Raw genomic sequence first — 19,290 nt, forward strand, 5'->3', positions numbered from 1 at the left:
CCTGCTAATGCTCTCAGCATCCCAGGGGGTGATGGCTGGGGTAATGAGGGGGCAGGGTCGTAGGCCAGCAAAGAAATTCAACGTGGCCATTACCACACATGGAGACACACACTTCCATCCTTTTGGGAGTAAGACATCTTTCTGTGACTCCAACTTGAAAGCTTTTCTACACAGAGTGAAATTTCCCTTCAGCAGACAAGCAGTGTCAGCTGGAGTTAATGCCATCACAGATGTGTGTCTGCTAGGGAGAGAAAGCACTTTCAGCCAGCCCTGCCCCTCCTGTTAAGCAGCACTGCCCCCTGAGCCCCATTCCCTGAGCCCTCTGCAGGGGAAAGAACCATGGGGTTCAGCTCTACCACAGAGCATCTTGCTCCCTCCGTAAAGGCGGGTGCTGGAATACCCTGAGGATCTGGGCCTGAGGAGCCCCCAGGTGGCTCCACATTTAAGGGAGGCAGTAGAGAAGACCTGCTTCTGCTTTCTCAAGACCAGAGGTGCAAGAGAACCAGGCTTCCCCCTGGAGCAGCTGCTCTCCAGCCTGACTGGAAGCACCTTGGAATGGCCCAGGAGCTGAAACAAATACTGAAGCTGTCCACCACCAGAGGAGGTTCTGATCCAATGAGTATGGGGTACAGCAGGTGGCAGCGTTTTTAAATGGTCCCTGAAGGAGTGAAGTCGCTCAGTCGTGTCCGACTCTTTGCGACCCCGTGGACTGCAGCCCACTAGGCTCCTCCGTCCATGGGATTCTCCAGGCAAGAATACTGGAGTGGGTTGCCATTTCCTTCTCTAGGGGATCTTCCCAACCCAGGGATCGAACCCGGGTCTCCCACATTGCAGGCAGACGCTTTAACCTCTGAGCCACCAGGGAAGCCTGCAGACAGGAGGTGAGCCCCTTCCCTAGAAGTGCACAATGGCAACTCGACTGGGGTTTTCTGAAGACTTCTTCTCCAGGGCAACAAACCCATGAGGCTGCTCACTGTCTCCAGCTTGCATCTCTCTTTCACAACTCTCCTCCCACCCCCCTTCCTTCCCTGGGGATCTCATTGGATGTGCCAGGGCCGAGGACAGGAGACTGCTGACCTTCCCAGCAGGGAACCCCAGAGATCCCTGCTTCTGCCCCCAGGAGGGAAGAACAGTCGCTCAGACCCAGTTCACTGCCACTTAGTGCTCTTCTAAGAGCCCACATCTCTCCTGCTGATTTGCTCCCATAACTAACAGCACAGGCCCAAGTCAGAAGATAAAATCACTAGCCCGTTCTCACTAGGTTTTAAAAGAATTGTTTCTGCACTTCCAACAACTCATTAAATGTCCACTTTGGTTACTCAGAGGCTCCCAGGTAGTTAGATATCCATGAGAAATTATCACTCCAGTTCAGTTGGCACAGCATACTGCAGGCTGAGAGGGCCCCCTGACAGCCTTGCTGGTATGTGCATGAGGAACCCAAGCTCCTCACTGGGGAGGGAAACATGTTGCTTTGATGAGATGCAAATAAAACGAAGTTCCAGAACACTGTCTTGTAATGGAAAAGCGGAGGCAGCCTGTGATTTACCCTCACTCACTTCCCTTGTTAGCACGGGTATTCAGGAGTTTGTCTTGTCTTTTGCTCTTTAAAACACAGAAAGAGCATGTTGGAGATGTCCAGGAAACCCCATACCTCCTGTTAACATTGGAGCTTTCAAGGCAAAGTTCTAACAAAATTAGACAACAATTCATCAGTAGGGGAAGCCAGGGCTGCCTTATGATCTTTGTGGACTCTAAGCACCTTTGCCTTTCAGGGCCCCTTCATTCATTAAAGAAAAAATATATATATATGTAAGTTACATTTTATAACTGCATTGGTATAAAGATGAATATTACTATTAAAACTTAAAACATCTTCTTTGATCTAAAAGTTAATTTTCTTCCTAATTTTATAAGATATTGAAACATTTTTGTGGGCCTGTAAAAGCCCCCTCAATAGGATGAGGGGCTCCTGGAGGAGGCCGAGACCCAAAAAGAGGGAGAAAGCCGCGCAGAATCACGGAAAGAGCCCCATTCCTACTCAGCTGTTTAGACCACAGCTGCAAGCTGATTCCGAAAGATGTGGGTAAGGCCCTTCTACGAACAGGTCACGGCACCGTCATCCTGAAAGGCGCACCCCTGAATCGGCCCAGTCACCTTACCAAGTAGGAGGGAGGATGAGATAGCCATGTCACCGTGACACTGGGCAGCAGACAACCTTCTGGCAGAAGTGGGTGCTGAGTACTACGGAGGCTCACAGGAGGGAAGAGCTCCTTTCAGCCAGAGTGAGGACAAACTCAGGGATGAGACGGCTTTCCCGTGGGAGTCTGTCGGAAGGCAGAGATGCCCAAGCAGAGGCACGAGTGGAGGAGCACAGGGATGGCTGGAGCATGCGGAGGAGCTCAGCTTGCCTTGCGGATGAAACAGGGGGAAGGAGCTGGGGGGCGGGGGCAGCACTCAGACGGAAAGGCTGAGGTGCAATGTTAAAAGGTGTGTGCACGGGTGGCAGGTGTGCCAGGGCGGCCCCCTGGAAAGGTTCGCTCGTACGGGGCTGGTGGGCTCTGCGGGCGACTGGGCACTCCAGCTGGGATTGATCTGGTCAGAGTCCCCCTGGAGAAGGTACATCTGGCAGGACAGACAGCTGAGAGAGAATAGGGGATGGTCTCCCAGGAGTCTTGGTGGGAAGCAGAAGGGGCCTGAGTGGGGCTGACAGAGCACGTGGACATCCTTAGGCCTGAAGACATGGGAGGGGTGAGGAAGGGTCACCAGGAGCTCACGGGTACCAGGGTGAGGACAGGGGCCAGGCTCTGTGGAGCACGGGCAAGGCAGCGGCGGCCCTTGGTCCTGGGCTTGCCTGGAAGAGCTGAACAGGTACTTACTCTCTGTTCCTAGCACTGGAGGAAGAGAGCTCTTCGGCCTCCGGGTTTTCATCTCCGGGGCCTTGGCATTTTCGCTGGCGGGGGCATCTGGAACTAAATGGGAACAACAAACATGAGTCGGCGGCCGCCCAGGGAAAGAAGCAGAAGAGACATCGCAATAAAAATCCCACCTCCACCCCACCACGACAGTCCTCCCCAACCTGCTCCACTCGGAGGGCCCTCCGTGCTAGGGGGCAGATGGCACTGGGGCTGGCATCAAGAGTACCAAAGAAGGAGCAGTTGTGCCACCAGGCTTTATACATCAAGTGCAGAGCACAGTCCCCCTGAAGATGGATGGACAGGCTACCCTGGGAGCTGGTGAGCATTTCCACCTCTGCTGTGGGTGCGGGCCAGCAGAATTGCATCAGCGGGCCCCTCTGCTCACCCAGGCCCCGCCTTTCCCTTCACTGGGTCTTAACCCACTTGGGATAAACATTCTGGATTTCCAGAAGCCTGCTCTGTGCAGAGAGGTCTCTTAAACAGAGGAAGCAGGGCACAGGGGGGCTGCCCTTGGGATCATGATCTGGAGGGGTCTTGAGGCCTCCGTTTTCTCTAACTCCCTTGGAACAAGGGCACTGACAGTCAGGCCTCCAGATCAGATGGAGGCCTCTGAGCAGGTAGTCGGAACGCCTCACTCGCTCTGGACTGAACCTTGGACCTGTCATGGGGGCTTCTGCACCCTCCCCACAGTGGACCCAGGGGAACCCCACAGTGGTAGCCTCTGGGCAGAGCTGAAATGCTCCACGGCTCCTCAGTCTGCCCTGCACTCTCCCTCCTCACATTCACGCCAAGTGTGGTGATGCCAGGGGAAGCCCTCCTGGGTTATAGTCCTCATTTTGCCCTAAATAAAGCTTAACTTGCAACTCTCACATTGTGCTTTTTTTTTAATTGCAAGGGTAACACGGTGCTGGGCTGGGCTGAGTGGAAAAGGAAAAGACTCTCACTGGGCCTTGAAGAGACCGGACTGGAGCAAGTTGCAGGGAAACTGCCCGCGGACCAGGATAAGAAGGAGCTGGCTGTGCCGCTATCACTAGGTTCCAGCATTTTCCCCACAAGGAACTCCCTTCAGAGACCGTGCTAGGAGGGAGCCACCCCCACTCAGAGTCGCTTCCTGTGCATCCTCTTCCTGCCCCTGAAGAGGAAGCACGAGGGAGAAAGGAGCGGGTGGGACTTTCCAGCTGAGGCTTGGCCACATTCCTGTGGCTTGGCTGGTGAGGAAGGGCCATCTCCCTGTCCCTCCTCCAAGGCGGGGCAATTCTGGCTGCTAACACGTGCTCTCCCCTAGACTGGACACTAGTGGCGGGTGGGCACATAAGCACAGAACTAGGGGCTGGGCATGTACACTCCCCCGGCATGCAGACTCAGTGTTCCTCTCGGGATGCATTGCTCCTTCTAGATGGCACTGGGTTCCTTTCCTGCTCTAGAATGTGCGTCTGTCGCTATATATTCCTTTACACCAGTAGGCTTCCTTCCTAACCCAAGGCCAGCCCACTCTTTGTTAGCTGGGTAATCCAGGAATCCCCCTTCCCTGCTGCCATCCCCAGCTGCATGTTATCTTCTGCCGCCTTCCGTAAGAGCCCAAAAGCCCCAGATGATGAGTCAGGGGCCCCGCCATCCGTAGCCGACATGGCCGTGTCCTGCCTCTTCAGTGGGCTGCCCCGACACTGGTCTCCATGTGGACATGATGAAGGAGCAGGAAGTGCCGTGGGGAAGGGATGATTTCATTTTCTCTCATTGGGTATTCCCCCCGGACATAGAGGTCATCGTCATCTACAGAAAAATCCTCAGTACATATTTATCAACCTTCGGTTCTCAAGCTTGGCTGCTCATTAGAAGCACCTGTACCTTGGTATTTCACTCCCCAGATTCCAACTTGATTGGTCTGGGTTGGGGGGCTAGGTGTCAATAACATGCCGCTAGGCTGAAAACTGCTAGTTTCTCTCATCAGGTGGGTGGGTATGTGGGTGAGCGCAGAGGTAGGGGCGGGTCTCAGGGACTACTGCTAGAGTCAGGAAAACCTGTCCATGCTTCCCTTGACATATGTGGATGAGGCTGCCATAAACCAAGGTCATGAGATGAGTCTAGTTTCCCTTGTCTGAGGCCCTCCCTTCTTCTCTCCCTTCCGGACCAGCACTGACAGCACCAATAACAATTCAAAGAAAGGCACACGCAGACATTTCTTTGTTTTCCCCCCTTTTAAGGAAGAGGAGGTGAGGACAGAGTAGGTACCCATGGCCCTCTTTTCCTTGGCATCAGCACTCTTCTCGCCACCTTTTCCCCAGTGAGTTCCAGGGCATCAGGGGAGGGAGGTAAAGAAGGATCGAGACTTTTTATTTTAATGATGGGGAGACTGAGGCCCAAGCAAGCAAAGGATGAGAGGCCCAGTCTCCCTGAGTGCCTGAAAGAAGACAGACGGGGACTGAGATTCCTTCTCTCCTCGTGGGGTTGTGGTGGACTTTGCTTCTGAGCACCATTAGCGTCAGGAAGGAGAGAGGAGGGTTCTAGTTTCGCCTTTGTCATCAGCAACCCTGGGATCATGACCCGGGTCTCTATTTCCACATTCGTACAAAGGAAATGATGCTTATTTTCTCTGCCTTGCAGCACTGCAAGACTCTAGGGAGAGAAGGCACGCAATGGTGATCATTTACCTATTCATTCATTTCTCCTGTTTGCCACATTGCCTGGCCTCCTTCCCAAATGCACTTTAAAATCCTCCCCCTTCAGAAAGCCCTCCCGGAGGCCCTGCTGTATGTTTCCTGCCCTTGCATCTGTCCTCAGAGCATGGTGACTGCTTTACAGTGACTTGTGAGCCTGGCGGGCTACAGTCCATGGGGTCGCCAGGAGTTGGACACGACTGTCTTGTGCTTTGAGTTTTGTTTGTAGAGGTTCCCTGCACTTATCTTTCCATCTGGCCCTGGGGAAAGGGGCTCAACTTTCACTGTCAAACCAGGCACTCCCGCAGACGTGGAGCACTGCAGGGGTGGGAGGAGCCCCCTCTTTCCTCTGCAGCGCCCCCGCCCCCTTGGGGGTTGTGCCTGCACCACAAGCCATTAACTATCAGTCTGTCCGTGAGAACCACAGCAAGGAGTGGGCTGGGAGGACTGTGTGCTTAATCAGAACCAGCTTTGTGCTCACACAGCTGCCCAGGGGATAAAAATAATAGTTATAAGAGTTTAAGAGCAGTGTGTATTTTCTGTCTATTTTAATCAGCTTGTGATGAAACTGAACTCCATTTCTAGATCTGGGCCCCAGGGCTGGAAGTCCTTTGCTGGCCTGCTTGTGCCCCCAAAGCAGCATGGGGGAGGAAGGTGGTGGTGTGGGGAGATGGGGGGCCTCGACATAGACAGGAATACACATCCTTATATGGACAACGCCTCACCCCTTCCACTCCTGGGCTAGCTCTGGGCTCAGCCTCCACCGCAGCCTTTCTCCTTCTGTCTCCCCCAAGAGAGGTCATTCCCAGAGCTGCAACTCTCTGTAGGGGGAATGATGTCTTGGGAGGCTTCTGGGAGGGTGTCTGAGCTTCCAGGAGCCCCCAGAATGGGTAGGGCAGAGGGGCTGGCCTCTCTCTGCCCCGGAGCAAGCAGCATGCTGGCAAGACCAGGGGAGAGAGGTCAGACCAGAATGAGCGTCTTCCCAGCTCTGCAGGCCGGTGACCATGAGTCCTTGGGCAAGCTCCTGATCTTCCTCATTAGGAAAATGAGAATAGCCACACCTCCCAGAGGAGGGGATGAGATGCGGAGTAACAGCTGGCATTTATTGGGTATTTAGTCCATGCCTGGGCATCTGTGCTAAGTCGTTTCAGTTGTGTCTGACTCTTTGAGACCCCATGGACTGTAGCCCACCAGGCTCCTCTGCCCATGGGATTCTCTAGGCAAGAATACTAGAGAGGGTTGCCATGCCTTCCTCTAGGGGATCTTCCCAACCCAGGGACTGAACTCACGTCTCCTATGTCTCCTGCATTGGCAGACAGGTTCTTTACCACTAGTGCCACCTGGGAAGCCCCAGTCCATGCCTGGTATGATGCTAAGTACTTTATACCCATGTTTCAGGTTGAACCATACGGTTTGCCAATATTCAGGTGCTTTTGACCTGCTAAAATGGTAATTTGATTTAGTTCAGCCTAAGAAAGTGAAGAGGAACTAAAAAGCCTCTTGATGAAAGTGAAAGAGGAGAGTGAAAAGGTTGGCTTGAAGCTCAACATTCAGAAAACAAAGATCATGGCATCTGGTCCCATCACTTCATGGGAAATAGATGGGGAAACAGTGGAAACAGTGTCAGACTTTATTTTTTGGGGCACCAAAAACACTGCAGATGGTGACTGCAGCCGTGAAATTAAAAGACGCTTACTCCTTGGAAGGACGCTTACTTCTTGGAAAGAAAGTTATGAACAACCTAGATAGCAGATTAAAAAGCAGAGACATTACTTTGCCAACCAAGGTCCGTGTAGTCAAGGCTATGGTTTTTCCAGTGGTCATGTATGGATGTGAGAGTTGGACTGTGAAGAAAGCTAAGCGCCGAAGAATTGATGCTTTTGAAGTGTGGTGCTGGAGAAGACTCTTGAGAGTCCCTTGGACTGCAAGGAGATCCAACCAGTCCATTCTAAAGGATATCAGTCCTGGGTGTTCATTGGAAGGACTGATGCTAAAGCTGAAACTCCAATACTTTGGCCACCTCATGCAAAGAGTTGACTCATTGGAAAAGACCCTGATGCTGGGAGGAATTGGGGGCAGGAGGAGAAGGGGACGACAGAGAATGAGATGGCTGGATGGCATCACCGACTTGATGGACATGGGTTTGGGTAAACTCCGGGAGTTGGTGATGGACAGGGAGGCCTGGCGTGCTGCGATTCATGGGGTCGCAAAGAGTTGGACATGACTGAACGACCGAACTGAACTGAATACACATTAGCTGCCTGAGTCGATATAAAGAACAAATGGGAGTGGGAGTAGATCAAAGCCAAGAAAAGAAGAGTGGGTTGAAGTCAACTCAGCAATCAGAAGAGTTACCTGGCCATAGTGGCAGTGGATTGCAGCAGTTAGGAGCCAAGGCATGGGTTGTTAGCTGCGTACACTGCAAGTCAGGCTTGAAACTCCCTTCTCACAGTTAAAAATCACCCCAGGTTGCCAAATCCAAAGGCCAATGCTCAGGTTCATCTTATTCTACTTGGCAGAGGCATCTGACATAGTGACCTCCGTCATCCTTTCTGGCTGGAATGATCACGCTCTGGCCTCTAGAACAACCCTCTCTCCTCGATTTCCTCCTGTCTCACTGCAGCTAGTCCTCTTCGTCTCCTTTGCAGACCACTGCCCTGCCCCATTTCTCAGTGTTGGGCTCCCTCCTTTTCTCTGCCATCCACATCCACCCCTAGGGACCCCATTTAATCTTAGGACATTCAATGGCCTCATGCAGCCGACTCCTCACATCCTTCTTCCAACCCCAACTCCTGCCTCAACTCCAGATTCGTCTAAATGTCGGCCAACATGACAAGCCCCGTCGGATATCTTATGGATGTCTTATGGGCCCCTTAAACTCCACACACTTGACTTCGTCCCCACCTACTACCCCCTACATTCTAACCTCAGGAGCTGGCGCCACCGCTGACACGTGCTTTCTCACAAAAACTAAGGGTCGCCTCTGACTTCCCTTTCTCTCCTCTTCTAGTTCCTCAGCAGATCCTATCAGCTGTACTGTCAGAACATGATTGGTCTGGGCATTTCCCACCTCTCCCACGGAGTCTAAGCTCCCTGGACATCGTGGCCACCTTGCACCTGCTCTCCTCGGCCTCCTCCTGGGTCTGGTCACCACCTGAGGGATCCTTTACCACGTCCAGTGTTGTCCCATCTCACTTAGAATAAAATCTGGTGTCCTGTTGCAGCCCCCGTGACCGTGCAGGTCCTCAGCCTCATGTCCCACGCGCTGCCCCTGGCCTGGTGCTCAGCCACACTGGCCTCCTTACCTCTCTTTCTGGGAGCACCTGCTCACAGCCTCAGCTCAGGGCTGAGCTTCCCGCCCTTACTCTTCCTTCCTACTGCTGAGACTCCTTCCCATACGTCTTCAGGCCTCTGTTCAGACAGGCCTCACCCTCCCCATTGCCCTGTTTTGCTTTCTCCACAGCACGAGTCGTCGCCTGAGATAGTAGGACTTATCTGCTCATCCGTGTTTTTGTCTCTCCCTCACTCCAGTGTAAAGGCTCCGAGACCAGGATCTTCTGTTTCATTCACTGCTCTGAACCCCAGCCCCAGGGGCAGTGCCTGGCAGGGCGGGCACTAATGTACTGGCCGAACGAATGCCCACTGGAACGCTACCCCCCACCACACACACGCACACACTACCCTCCATGGTTGTGAAACTTCTGATCTCACAGGTGGCTGAGGCCCGAAGCGCTTGGCAGGGCAGCTGGGCAGGGTGGCTAGAGCTGCCTTGTCTTGGAGTTCGGGCCTACAAAGGGCTTTGCCTTCTCACCTCTCACCTGGGCCACTCACAGAGGTGCAGGACTTCCCAGCAAGAAAGGCTGTTAGTAAGGGAGACCTGGCTCTCTCAGACAGTGGAAACTTCAGTGTTATTCACTATACAGGGGCACCACACAGTCCAGGGAAAGGTGCAGACTTCAGAACCAGACACACCTGGGTTCAAGTCCTGCCAGGGTAACTCATGCTGTGACTCCCTGAGCACGGTGGCTCGAAGGGCCTGGGCTTTGGAATCAGAGACACTCAGGGACACGGCATCTCCTTGTACTGTCTGAGTGACTGGGGAAGCCTTCTGACCCTCACTGAACCTGGGTTTTCCCAAAGAGAAGGATATCCTGCCCAATTGTTGCATAAACTAAAAATGCACAAGCGTTTTTGGCCATGGCAGGCCTTGAAGCCCAGCCTTTTCTCCTCGTCGGGGTTTTTCTGACAAATCCTTACCCACTCCAGGCTTCAGCTGCTTTCTGCAGTACAAGCTGACATGCCTGCTGCTACCTTGGATAGAACGGCGGCATGACCATAATCAAGACAGCGCACAGAGCACACTTTTTCTTATGGAAACAACCGAAGCAGCAGGATTAAAAGAGCCAAATGTGCTGAATATAAAGGCTACCTCCCACTGTCTCTACTGTAAGAGGGAGGCAGCAGTGTGGCTAATACAGAACAGCCAGTGAACCAGAGTCATTTTCATGAGGTCTTGAAATACATCATTCTATTGGCCACAGATGTAGAGTCAAAGTGGTGTCCAGCACAGGCTACCCGAGTGGTGGTGAGTGACTGCCGGGGGTGAGGCCAGTCTGACACCAGCAGCAGCTGTGTTCCTCACCCCTAGTGGAGAGGGACCTTGCAGCCCTCTAGGAGGGATGCAAGACGTGTCTTATCAGAGGTGTAGCGGGAAGCTGCAGATGGAGAACAATGGAAGACCCCGCATGATGACTAGGCTTAGAAGTTCAGTCAAGGTTACTTCTTAGGGCAAGTTCTTCACTCTGATTTAATTCATATTTTAAGAATATGGCTAAAAACTACGGACTCTATCTTTAAGAAAATGCTCTAATCCACAAACACATAGAAATTTGCCTATAACATCAAAGGGCACATGGACCCAGTGGGTACCACCACCAGGTGTTATAGAGTAAGGGAGTGGGGAGAGCTGAGAGGATCAGGGGACAGAGCAGGACTCAAGGCCTATTCAGCTGAGAGAAGCCCAGCAGGAGAGATGCTGAAAGGGGGCCAGGGAGCAGCTCAGAAGTCTGCAGTCCTTTACCATGAGCTCAGAGGTGGCTCTTGATAGACAGATAAAGCTAAATGTGGCAAGAAAGCAACTCACATGCAGGAGAGGAACACATCTCCATGTGGAGCAACAGGGAAAAGAAGGTGGGTGTGGAAGGGGCTGCCCTTTCTTCTTTTTGAAAAAATATAAAACAAAACCCAGTTAACCTGGAGTCAGCCCTGTTATCTCAGCTGCTTTCCCTCTGATCCCTTTCCTAGCTCTTCTCCTAAGACCCAACTCCCAATCTGTAATTTGAGGCCAAACCCTGCAAGGGCCCCTCCAAAGGAACCACAGATAAATTATGATGGTCAAGGTTCATGGAGACAGAAAGGGGGTCTATTAGTCTCCTAAGAGAGTCTACTAAGGAGACCAACTTAGGGGCAACAAAAGCGCCTTGAGTTGCAGGATGAATTCCCCAAACCTTTAAAAATATCCCCAAATCTATTCTGTAAGAAAAAAAGAAATTTTACTTTGAAAACAAAGTTTGGTTTTAAAAATAAACCATTTTGCTCTTTCTGGAAAAGGTGCTGACACTTGGCAGATAAGAATGAACTGCTGTCCTGCCTTTAGCTGGACATGTGAATAGGATCCGAAGAGGCCAGGGATTCCAAAAGCAGATAACCGCATCAGCAAGAGGGGCTTCCTTCTGAAATCATCAAGGCTCCCAAGTATGGGCTATTAGAAACAGGCTTCTGAGGCCAAGTTTCCAGGAACACTATTCTGCAGCACCTGTCTAGAAAGAAACAGGATCTGACCTGGGTGGGTGACAGGAGGAAGCAGGAGCAGCAGCCCCTTAGCCTCAAAGCACGTGCTTCAAACCCCCTTCTGAACTGACTGTACACTTTGACCCATCACATCTGCTCCCTTGAACTCAGAATACCTGTGACAAACATTCACAGAACTCCAGGGAGACACACACAGTATTTTACAATCTCGGGTTTACTATTGGCAACTGACAATTTAATTTGTGTTGCCATTGTGTGTGTGTGTTTAAAGACTTTGGTTGTTAAGACTCTCCTTCCCTTTCTCCCGCTCATTGTGTATCACAATCTTGACTTTCATGATCAGGAAATCCCATTACAATATCCAGAACAGAGACAACGATTCCACATCTTGTGAAACAGGTTAGGAGTTTAGAAGTCAAGTGATCGTGTTCACAGGCAGAGGAACAACAAGCTGGTCTTCAAGATGCCTTATTTGGACACTAGCTTTTAACATGTCACCGATAGTTACTAGCCAGGCATTTCAAAGGCAAGAAATTGTTTCCCCAAACTACCTTTGTAGGCCATTGCAGGCAAGTAACAAAATACTAAGAATGGGCCCTGGATTGTGAGTCCCCAGATGGGACTCTGGCCCTAGCTCAGCCCTAATAGAGCAGGAAACCTCATGAGGGACACTTTTCCTTCCCTGAATGGCCCGGTGTCCTGTTATTTCAAGTGGTGGTGGCCTAAACCATATAGTCTCCTTCCGAATCTAATTCTAACCTATGCAGAGGAGAGCAGGAGACTCACAAACACGCCACCTGTGTGTCTTTAGGACAAATCCCCACAGGACTGGACTCGCCCCCTCCTCACGGGAAGCTCCACTCAGACCCGGCAGGACTCTCTGCCCTCAGGCCTCTCATCCCCTCACTCTGCTACATTACGATTATTCCTCTCTAATCACAGAGGCAGGCCTGTCCCCGCTACTCAAAGCCTCAGCCCCGACTCACCTCCTGGAAGAAGTACCCCCACTTGGACCCCACTCTGCTCCCTCCTCACGGGTCTGTCCAGCCAGCACTGACACTTGTTTGTTTCAGCTTGTAAAATACTATGTAGTCATTTCCCTGTGGGTGTGTCTTTTCTCCTTTCTCCTCCTGTCTTGTGTCCGGCTTCCCTGCCTGGCGTGGGGGTGCGGTTAGGACCTTGGAGGGGGCCCACAAGGTGAGCGGCCCTCCTCCCAGCTGAGGGCAGAGCTGCAAGGCCACAAGGAACCATCAAGCAGAGCTGCCATTTCTCTTCCTGTCTCATTTTGCAAAAGATGGTTTGTCACCCACGATGAGAATGCCTCTGGTAGGGCTGGCAGCTTTGGGTGCAGATCTGTTCAGGGATGGTGGGCGCTGATAAGTGGGACTCTGTGTGGGGCTGGAGTGGGTGGGCACCACCTACCGTCCACGGTGACTTGGCAGGAGCACTCAGCCTGTCCGGCACTGTTCTTGGCTACACACTTGTATAAGCCTCTGTCCTCGGGCAGCGCCTTCTCGATGGAGACGGAGCACAAGGAGCCTGTGGGGAGGAGGAAGATGTGTTGAGTGGACCAGGTCTGAGCCCAACATCTGCCTGGCACTGGGAGTATCACAGTGAGTGTGTTTCACACAGGCATCCTCAGGAGCCCAGAAGTCAGAGGTCCTGTGGGAACCAACCCGCTTTCCTCATCAAAGCCCACGGATAACCCAGATCCAAAATAACTGATCCCTAAATACACCCAACCCCCGCTTCCAGCGAGTTCTCTCATAGAAATGTACAATAGTAAGGTAAGAAGAAGAGAGAGAAATAGCCCCTGCCCTTGGAGAGCAGTAGCACAATACAAGGGGCAGAGGGACCCAGGCCCTCGCACTGGACGTCACCAAGAGAGACAAGTTCAGGTGCCCAGACTGCGGTAGGGGCAGAGGCAGGTGAGGACGCTCTGCCTGTTTACTGCGATAACTTTGGGAATGCATTCTAGAAACGGATGTTCTGAACAAACAGGTGAGTGGAGGAGGCAGGAACTCCTGCCCAGCAGGGACACTGGCCTGTGGGCAGATCTGCTGGAAGGAGACAGAGACCAGCCAGGGACTCGGGAGTCGGCTTTTCAGGAATGGTATCTGAGCTGACACTCCTGACTGACGAGGGGCCCTGGGCTGGGAGAGGGGCACTGCGGGGCTGCTTCCCCCAGGGTAGGGTCTTTTGATCCCCTCAGAGAGGGATGGGACAGCTCTCTTTTCCACGGGTCTGCCCTTGCCCCAGTACACCTCTTCTGACCTGGTTGAGGGAAGGAAGGGTCAGGTTGGGTGTACACTCAGGAGTCTGGTCCTTGCCCACCTTGGCTCTCTCATCCCAGGGCTGGCTCCTTCTCTGAGGGACCCTTTGGGGAATTTCCCTGAGGGTGAGGGGAGAGGCCACCTGAGGACTGGATCTGCTGGGCCAGGCAGGGGGTCAGCAGTGCTCTCGCTCCTGCCATCAGACACACACACAAGCCAGCAGCACGGCATCCTGCTCGAAGCTGCCCTGTTGTCATGGCAGCTGTCATCACATGAGGAGGAGGACACAGCCAGAGCCATGCACATCCTGCCATCTAGAGCCACTGACTCCGGCCACCTCCCTCCCCACCACACTGCCCAGCACCAGTCACTGGTCCTGAGCCGGCAGAGCTCCATGCATCCCAGGTGTGAATGTGTAGAGGCACAGCCTTTGATGGAAAAAGTACCTGCGCCCCCATTAGACAGACACACAGACTTGACCAACAAATACAAGGATGCTCAGAGACAGGAAGGGCGACGTCAGTTCTGCACAGAGAATCTTACCATGGCTGGAGGAGAAAGCGAGATAGAGCGTTATTTACTTCCTGGCACCTGGGTGAAGTCTTCAACAGGGAAACCTCAGTTCCAACTCCCTGGGGCAGGATGGCTGATCTGCACCCGCTCCCTCCTACACTCTCATTTAGGCCCCATCCCTCAGCAGGGCCTCCCTGCACCCTCCATTGGTACAGCAATGCCTCAGGGTCTCTGTCCCCTGTGGTTAGGCACAGACTTTGCAGAAACTGCCACAGAAAGGATTTAGGCTGGACTTTCAGGAATTCTGTCATGAAAGTGAAAACTACGAGGCACAGAAATCAGGGAATGAGAGAAACTATCTTCTAGAGAGAGAAGTTTCCATTCATCCGAGAGGCAGGGGCATGAGAAGATGACCTCTGGCCTCCAAACTTGAGGCTTAGAAGACACGGACCCCCTCCTGCCGTTTTCCCTCAGTCTGAGGCTAAGGCCCACTCCCAACCAACCTCCTGGTCGAGTCTCTGATCGTCTCTCAGCTTCAGTCCCCCAGCTGCCTTCAGCCTTAAACCAAAATGGCACAAAACAGTAGTGAGACCCCAGAAGAGGTGGAACGTGTAGACCAAAGCCCTCGCCCTTCACGGCGGGGGCTGGGGTGGGAGGCGAGGGGAGGGGTGGGATATCATAAAGGCTGTGTTTCCAAGCTGCTCACAGCCTAGACCCCTGGCCATGTGTGTGGGTTGGGGGAGGGCCCCCGGCCGGCTTGGAGGCTGGGCTAGCCCAGATTGAAGAATCTGGTATTTCCTGTGGGACAGCTTATTCCTGACCTCCAGAAGAAAAACCGTTTCCCAGAGTTTTTTTGAGAAGCCTCAGTCTGGTGGGGAATTTGGAGAAGAAGGTGAGGGGGATGGGAACCAGGGATCCAATGAATGGCTCAGCTAGAACCCGCCTTGGGAGAGCCCCTCAAGGTTGCAGAGTCTGCAGGCCCCCTCCCCGCACCCCGCCTGTGTTCTAAGTGTGGGGGAGAGGGGAGGTGGGGTGTGTGAAGTGCAGGGAGTGGTCCCAAGTTCCAGAGGCTCTGCTGAGGCTGTTCTGTGTGTCAGTGCCCCCGGCTCATCAGGACGGTGCTACTCAGCTCTGGGGCACCTCCTTGGGGACAGGGCCATCTTGAAGCACCTCCAGCCATAGATGGGCCTCTTTTATGCCCTGAGTTCACCTCCCAAGGCCATTACTAAACACATGCCTCTCTCCCACCCTAGCTGTTGGAGGGCGTGCCTGTGACTATTGTGAAAGCTTTTCCTGAGCCTGGAATACCATCAGTTAAAAAAAAAATCATTCTGAGAATGACCAAGGCATATTTCTGGAACAGGTGATCTGGTAGAATATATGCAAGAAAAAGTCATGAACACTTAATCAAACATAACAGACCCTTGAAAGAGATAATATGGTTTCTAAAAGGGTAAGAGATTCTTAACTCAGAATTCTATAAGTGGATTATGTAACCAGTGAAATGCCTTGGAATGGAATACTGCCTTGCACATAGTAAGTGCGGTGTAGATCCATGTTTTGTGGGATGGACTTCCATAGGTTTTGAAAAAGCCTTTGCAAGATCCCACACTGATGGCAATAAAAAATGAATCACCCATTGACAACACAACAAAAATGAATCCTCATTAATAGATGAGGAGAAATGTTTGCCATGGGAAGAAACCTGGTCGGGGGACAGAAAATAAGGCATAAAGATGAAAGAAATTCTCAGCAGCAGCGCAGAGCTCCCTGTCTGGCCGCGGGCCTCCCAGTCCTGGGCCAAGGCCTGAGCAGCTGTGCTGCATGACCAGAAGGGCCTGATGAGGCCACCCTGCAGGCCCAAGGGCAAGCCCAGCTGCTGTAAGTGAGCACCGTCTGCCCTGTAGCTCTGGGAGATGCAGGAAAAGCAAGGACACTTCCACAGGTCCCTCCAAGAATGCAGTCAATTCAATTGAATGTCACCACACCTCTTCTGCTCTCTCGGCACTAGATGGAGTGAACATAATCATGTTCTGCGGGGGCCGTGGGCTATGAGCCCTATTCAAGCTACAGAGTTCAGAGAAGCTCCCCCTGAAACCTTTAAACAGTATCCACCAGCAGCAGGTCACAGACATGCACGCTGATGGCAGGAGAGCACGAGGGTCTGTCATGACCAAAGGCCTGGGGACCACAGCCTGGGAGTGAGGCTTGGAGGAAGCGAACCTTGACCTTAGCCGAGGTAGCAGCACATGGTTCAGTGCAGTGGAGCGAGAAGGGTGCCGAGTCAGGGAGGTGGGGGTGGAGAGGATACTCAGTGGGGTGTGAAAGATGGAGAAACCCACTTAGCAACCCCCTTCTCCCTACAAACACCTCAAAATGCCAGCTACCTTATTTCCACTGACGCCATCACTGCAGCCCAGTCACCCACACACAGACACTCGGTGGCCCTGAAACAATTCCTCTTCCTTACCAAACCCCTGCCCCCGCAACCCTGTTTCAACCTAGGCACCAGGTTCTGTTAACTCTGCCCTTGCTTCGTAAACCAGTCATTTCCTGTCTGTGGCCATGGCTACCTTGCTAGTCCAGGCCTCACCATGTTTCTCCCCAACCTCTTCAGGACGCCCTTTCCTTGTCTTTGGGCATAGAATCAAAGCCCCTAAATCCCAGCTTTGTGTCTATCACTCCCATTCCCAACTCTTACAGGGCTCCTACTGTCTTTAGAATTGAGTTCTTCAGCAAGATAGAGGATGGAATGGACCTCACCTCCCTCTCCAGCCTAGAGGATGCTGGCAGCTGGGAGCCAGCCTCCTCGGCTGCTGTCCGTGCTCCGATCTGGGAAGCCCACACCCTCCCTCTCCTGCTGGGAGCCCTGCCCGCCTCCAGGCTTCAGATCAAGGTCCAGCCCTTTCACCACCAGCCTCTGCCGGTGGCCCAGCACTCAGCTCCCTCTCCTCCTGCTCATCATCGGCACTTGGCTGGAAGAGGTTTATCACTGTGTGTGTGTGTGTCCTCTCTTCCACGTCTATTGAGAGCAGGTTCACTCACACCTCTCAGAGGCCCTACTCCCCTGCAGTGGGGTTTGTGGAAGTGGTCACTGACAAGGCTTTACCCCAGGCTTTCTCCTGGGTCTGTGTGTGACCTGGGCGCCTGAAGATTTGGAGAGAGAAGCGCTAGAGAAGGGATGGTGGACACAGTGCAGTAGCTGCTCTGAGACAGCCCCCTCCCTACCTTGGCAAGGCAGCAGGCCCGTTTCAAGGTCAGCTTCCTCAACTGCAGTGAAAACACAAAACTCACCAGCCCAGAGCCCACCACCAGTCTTCCAGCCTCTTGACAACTGTTGACAGTGTTGAGGAATGAACAGCCATTAGCCTTTTCCCTTCACAGGCAATGCTCTCGGGGAAGTTGATCAGGGAAGGACCAGCATGCTGACACGCTAACAAGAATTATAATTACTAAGAGGTGATGGAGCAGAGTGGTCTAGGCATTGGAACTCAACTGCCTATATTCCAAGACCAGCTCTGTTACTAATTAGCTGTGCAACCTCTGGTAAAGCCCTTAACTTCTCTGTTACATGGGCAGTATACTGGTTACGAGGATTAAATGAGTGAAAAGAATAAGATGCCTAGGTCAGTGTCTGGCACGTGGTGTTCAATTAATGCAAGCTATTCTCATTTTTCAAAGAGGAATTACAAATATTTAGAATATTTTTAAAGGTTGGACTTGGGGCTATCTCTACAATCCTATCCCCCCACCAAACTTTTCCTTGTGCAGGCCTTTTAAAATCATTTCTTCTTCTTCAGGTTTGGACCTAAACTGTCCATCTGAGGTGGTTTCTGTGGGAGGCAATATTGGAGTAGCCAGTGTAAAAGGCTCTCAGTGCCCAGCAGATATGACCCATCCTGCACCCTGGGTATGAGCAGCCTGTGTCTAAGGACTTGGGGGTGTGTCTGAGACCAGGGCTGAAGTCTGCTTTCACTGCTTCGTCCATGAATTGTTTATAAGCAACTCTTCGTGGCTCTGCAGTTTTCATGCAGGTCCCAGAACAGCTGTATAGCTGTGGATATTGTCCTCAGCTGTCCCAACCTTGGCTTCCCTAAGGGTGGTGCAGCCATGTCCCTCACCGTGAGCAGACCTGTGGGACCACACCTATCCCCAGGATGGCAGCAGCTCACTTTCCGTCCTGCTCTGAGAGGTAACCACAGGATAAGATGGGAAATACTCCTGGTCAAGGTTTCGAGTCAGTCTGATGCCTACACCTTCCAACCAGGATAGGCCGACAGAGGTGGCAGGGAAGGCTTGGCATCCACTGCTCTGGACATCTCAGCCCATCATGGTGATCCCCCATGCTCTCCTGTGTGTGGATGGCCAGAATGAGCAGAGACAGGGGATGGATGAGATGACTTCTGGAGGCCCCTAACAAACAGGATTTTCACGTGGAAAAGCTATCATGTCAACACATTAGCAGAAAATAAACCCTTTTCCTCTCTCTGGGCCAGTTGCCCCTTTCAGCAGTTAGATTTAAAATGCTCAGCCAGCCCAGATTTGCTGTCTGAGTTGCAGAGTGAAGAGAGAAACTCCATCGTGAGCTGAGAGGGATAATGCTATCTTCAAGTACTTCATTAGGGTTTTTAAGAGGAAGGAAGGAAGCCAGATGAAGGGTGAGGGAGGGGTGGAGAGGGGTGCTGTCAGAGGATAGGAGGAGGGCAATGCAGCCAGGGGAGTGCTTCTGTCTCAGCTGATCAGGATTTGACAGGACTTGTCCTCCTGGGCCTCTGCAGTGGCCGCCCTCTACTCCCCAAGAGTAAAGTGCCGCTTCCTAGGGAGCCGTGTACCCTGCCCTGTCCAGGACCACCAGCCTCAGCCTTGAGCTCAGGCCAGACTCTATTCCAGTGCCGGTCACGAGAGTGGGGTGTGGGAAGCCAGCTATCCTTGGAGCTTTCGTTCAGGACTGGAATTTACGAAAACATTTCAAACCAAATGGAGGGGTCAGGGGAAAGACCCTTTCACCCCATCTCTTCTCTAGGTATAAACTGGCCCATCTGAGAATTCCAAATGCTGAAAGGCCCCAGATGGCAGGATTTATGCACCACCCCCCTTCTCTCCACAACCCAAGAATGTGAAATA

The 19,290-nt window shown here is 52.5% G+C and overlaps 1 protein-coding gene across 3 annotated transcripts in view; it reads right to left on the reverse strand.

The window, feature by feature from the left end:
• The window catches only part of MYLK (myosin light chain kinase), a 292,274-nt gene that overhangs the window by 64,147 nt on the left and 208,837 nt on the right, over positions 1-19,290 (reverse strand). For all 3 annotated transcript variants that reach the window (XM_055396158.2, XM_055396005.2, XM_055396085.2), the window contains 2 exons: positions 12,803-12,919; positions 2,877-2,969 (listed from right to left, as the gene is read on the reverse strand). In XM_055396158.2, the coding sequence (XP_055252133.2) occupies positions 2,877-2,969; positions 12,803-12,919 (210 nt within the window). The remainder of the gene's footprint in view (positions 1-2,876; positions 2,970-12,802; positions 12,920-19,290) is intronic.

Source organism: Moschus berezovskii, chromosome 1, assembly GCF_049115385.1.
Source record: "Moschus berezovskii isolate FMDL1 chromosome 1, NW_MosBer_1.0, whole genome shotgun sequence".
NCBI lineage: Eukaryota > Metazoa > Chordata > Mammalia > Artiodactyla > Moschidae > Moschus > Moschus berezovskii.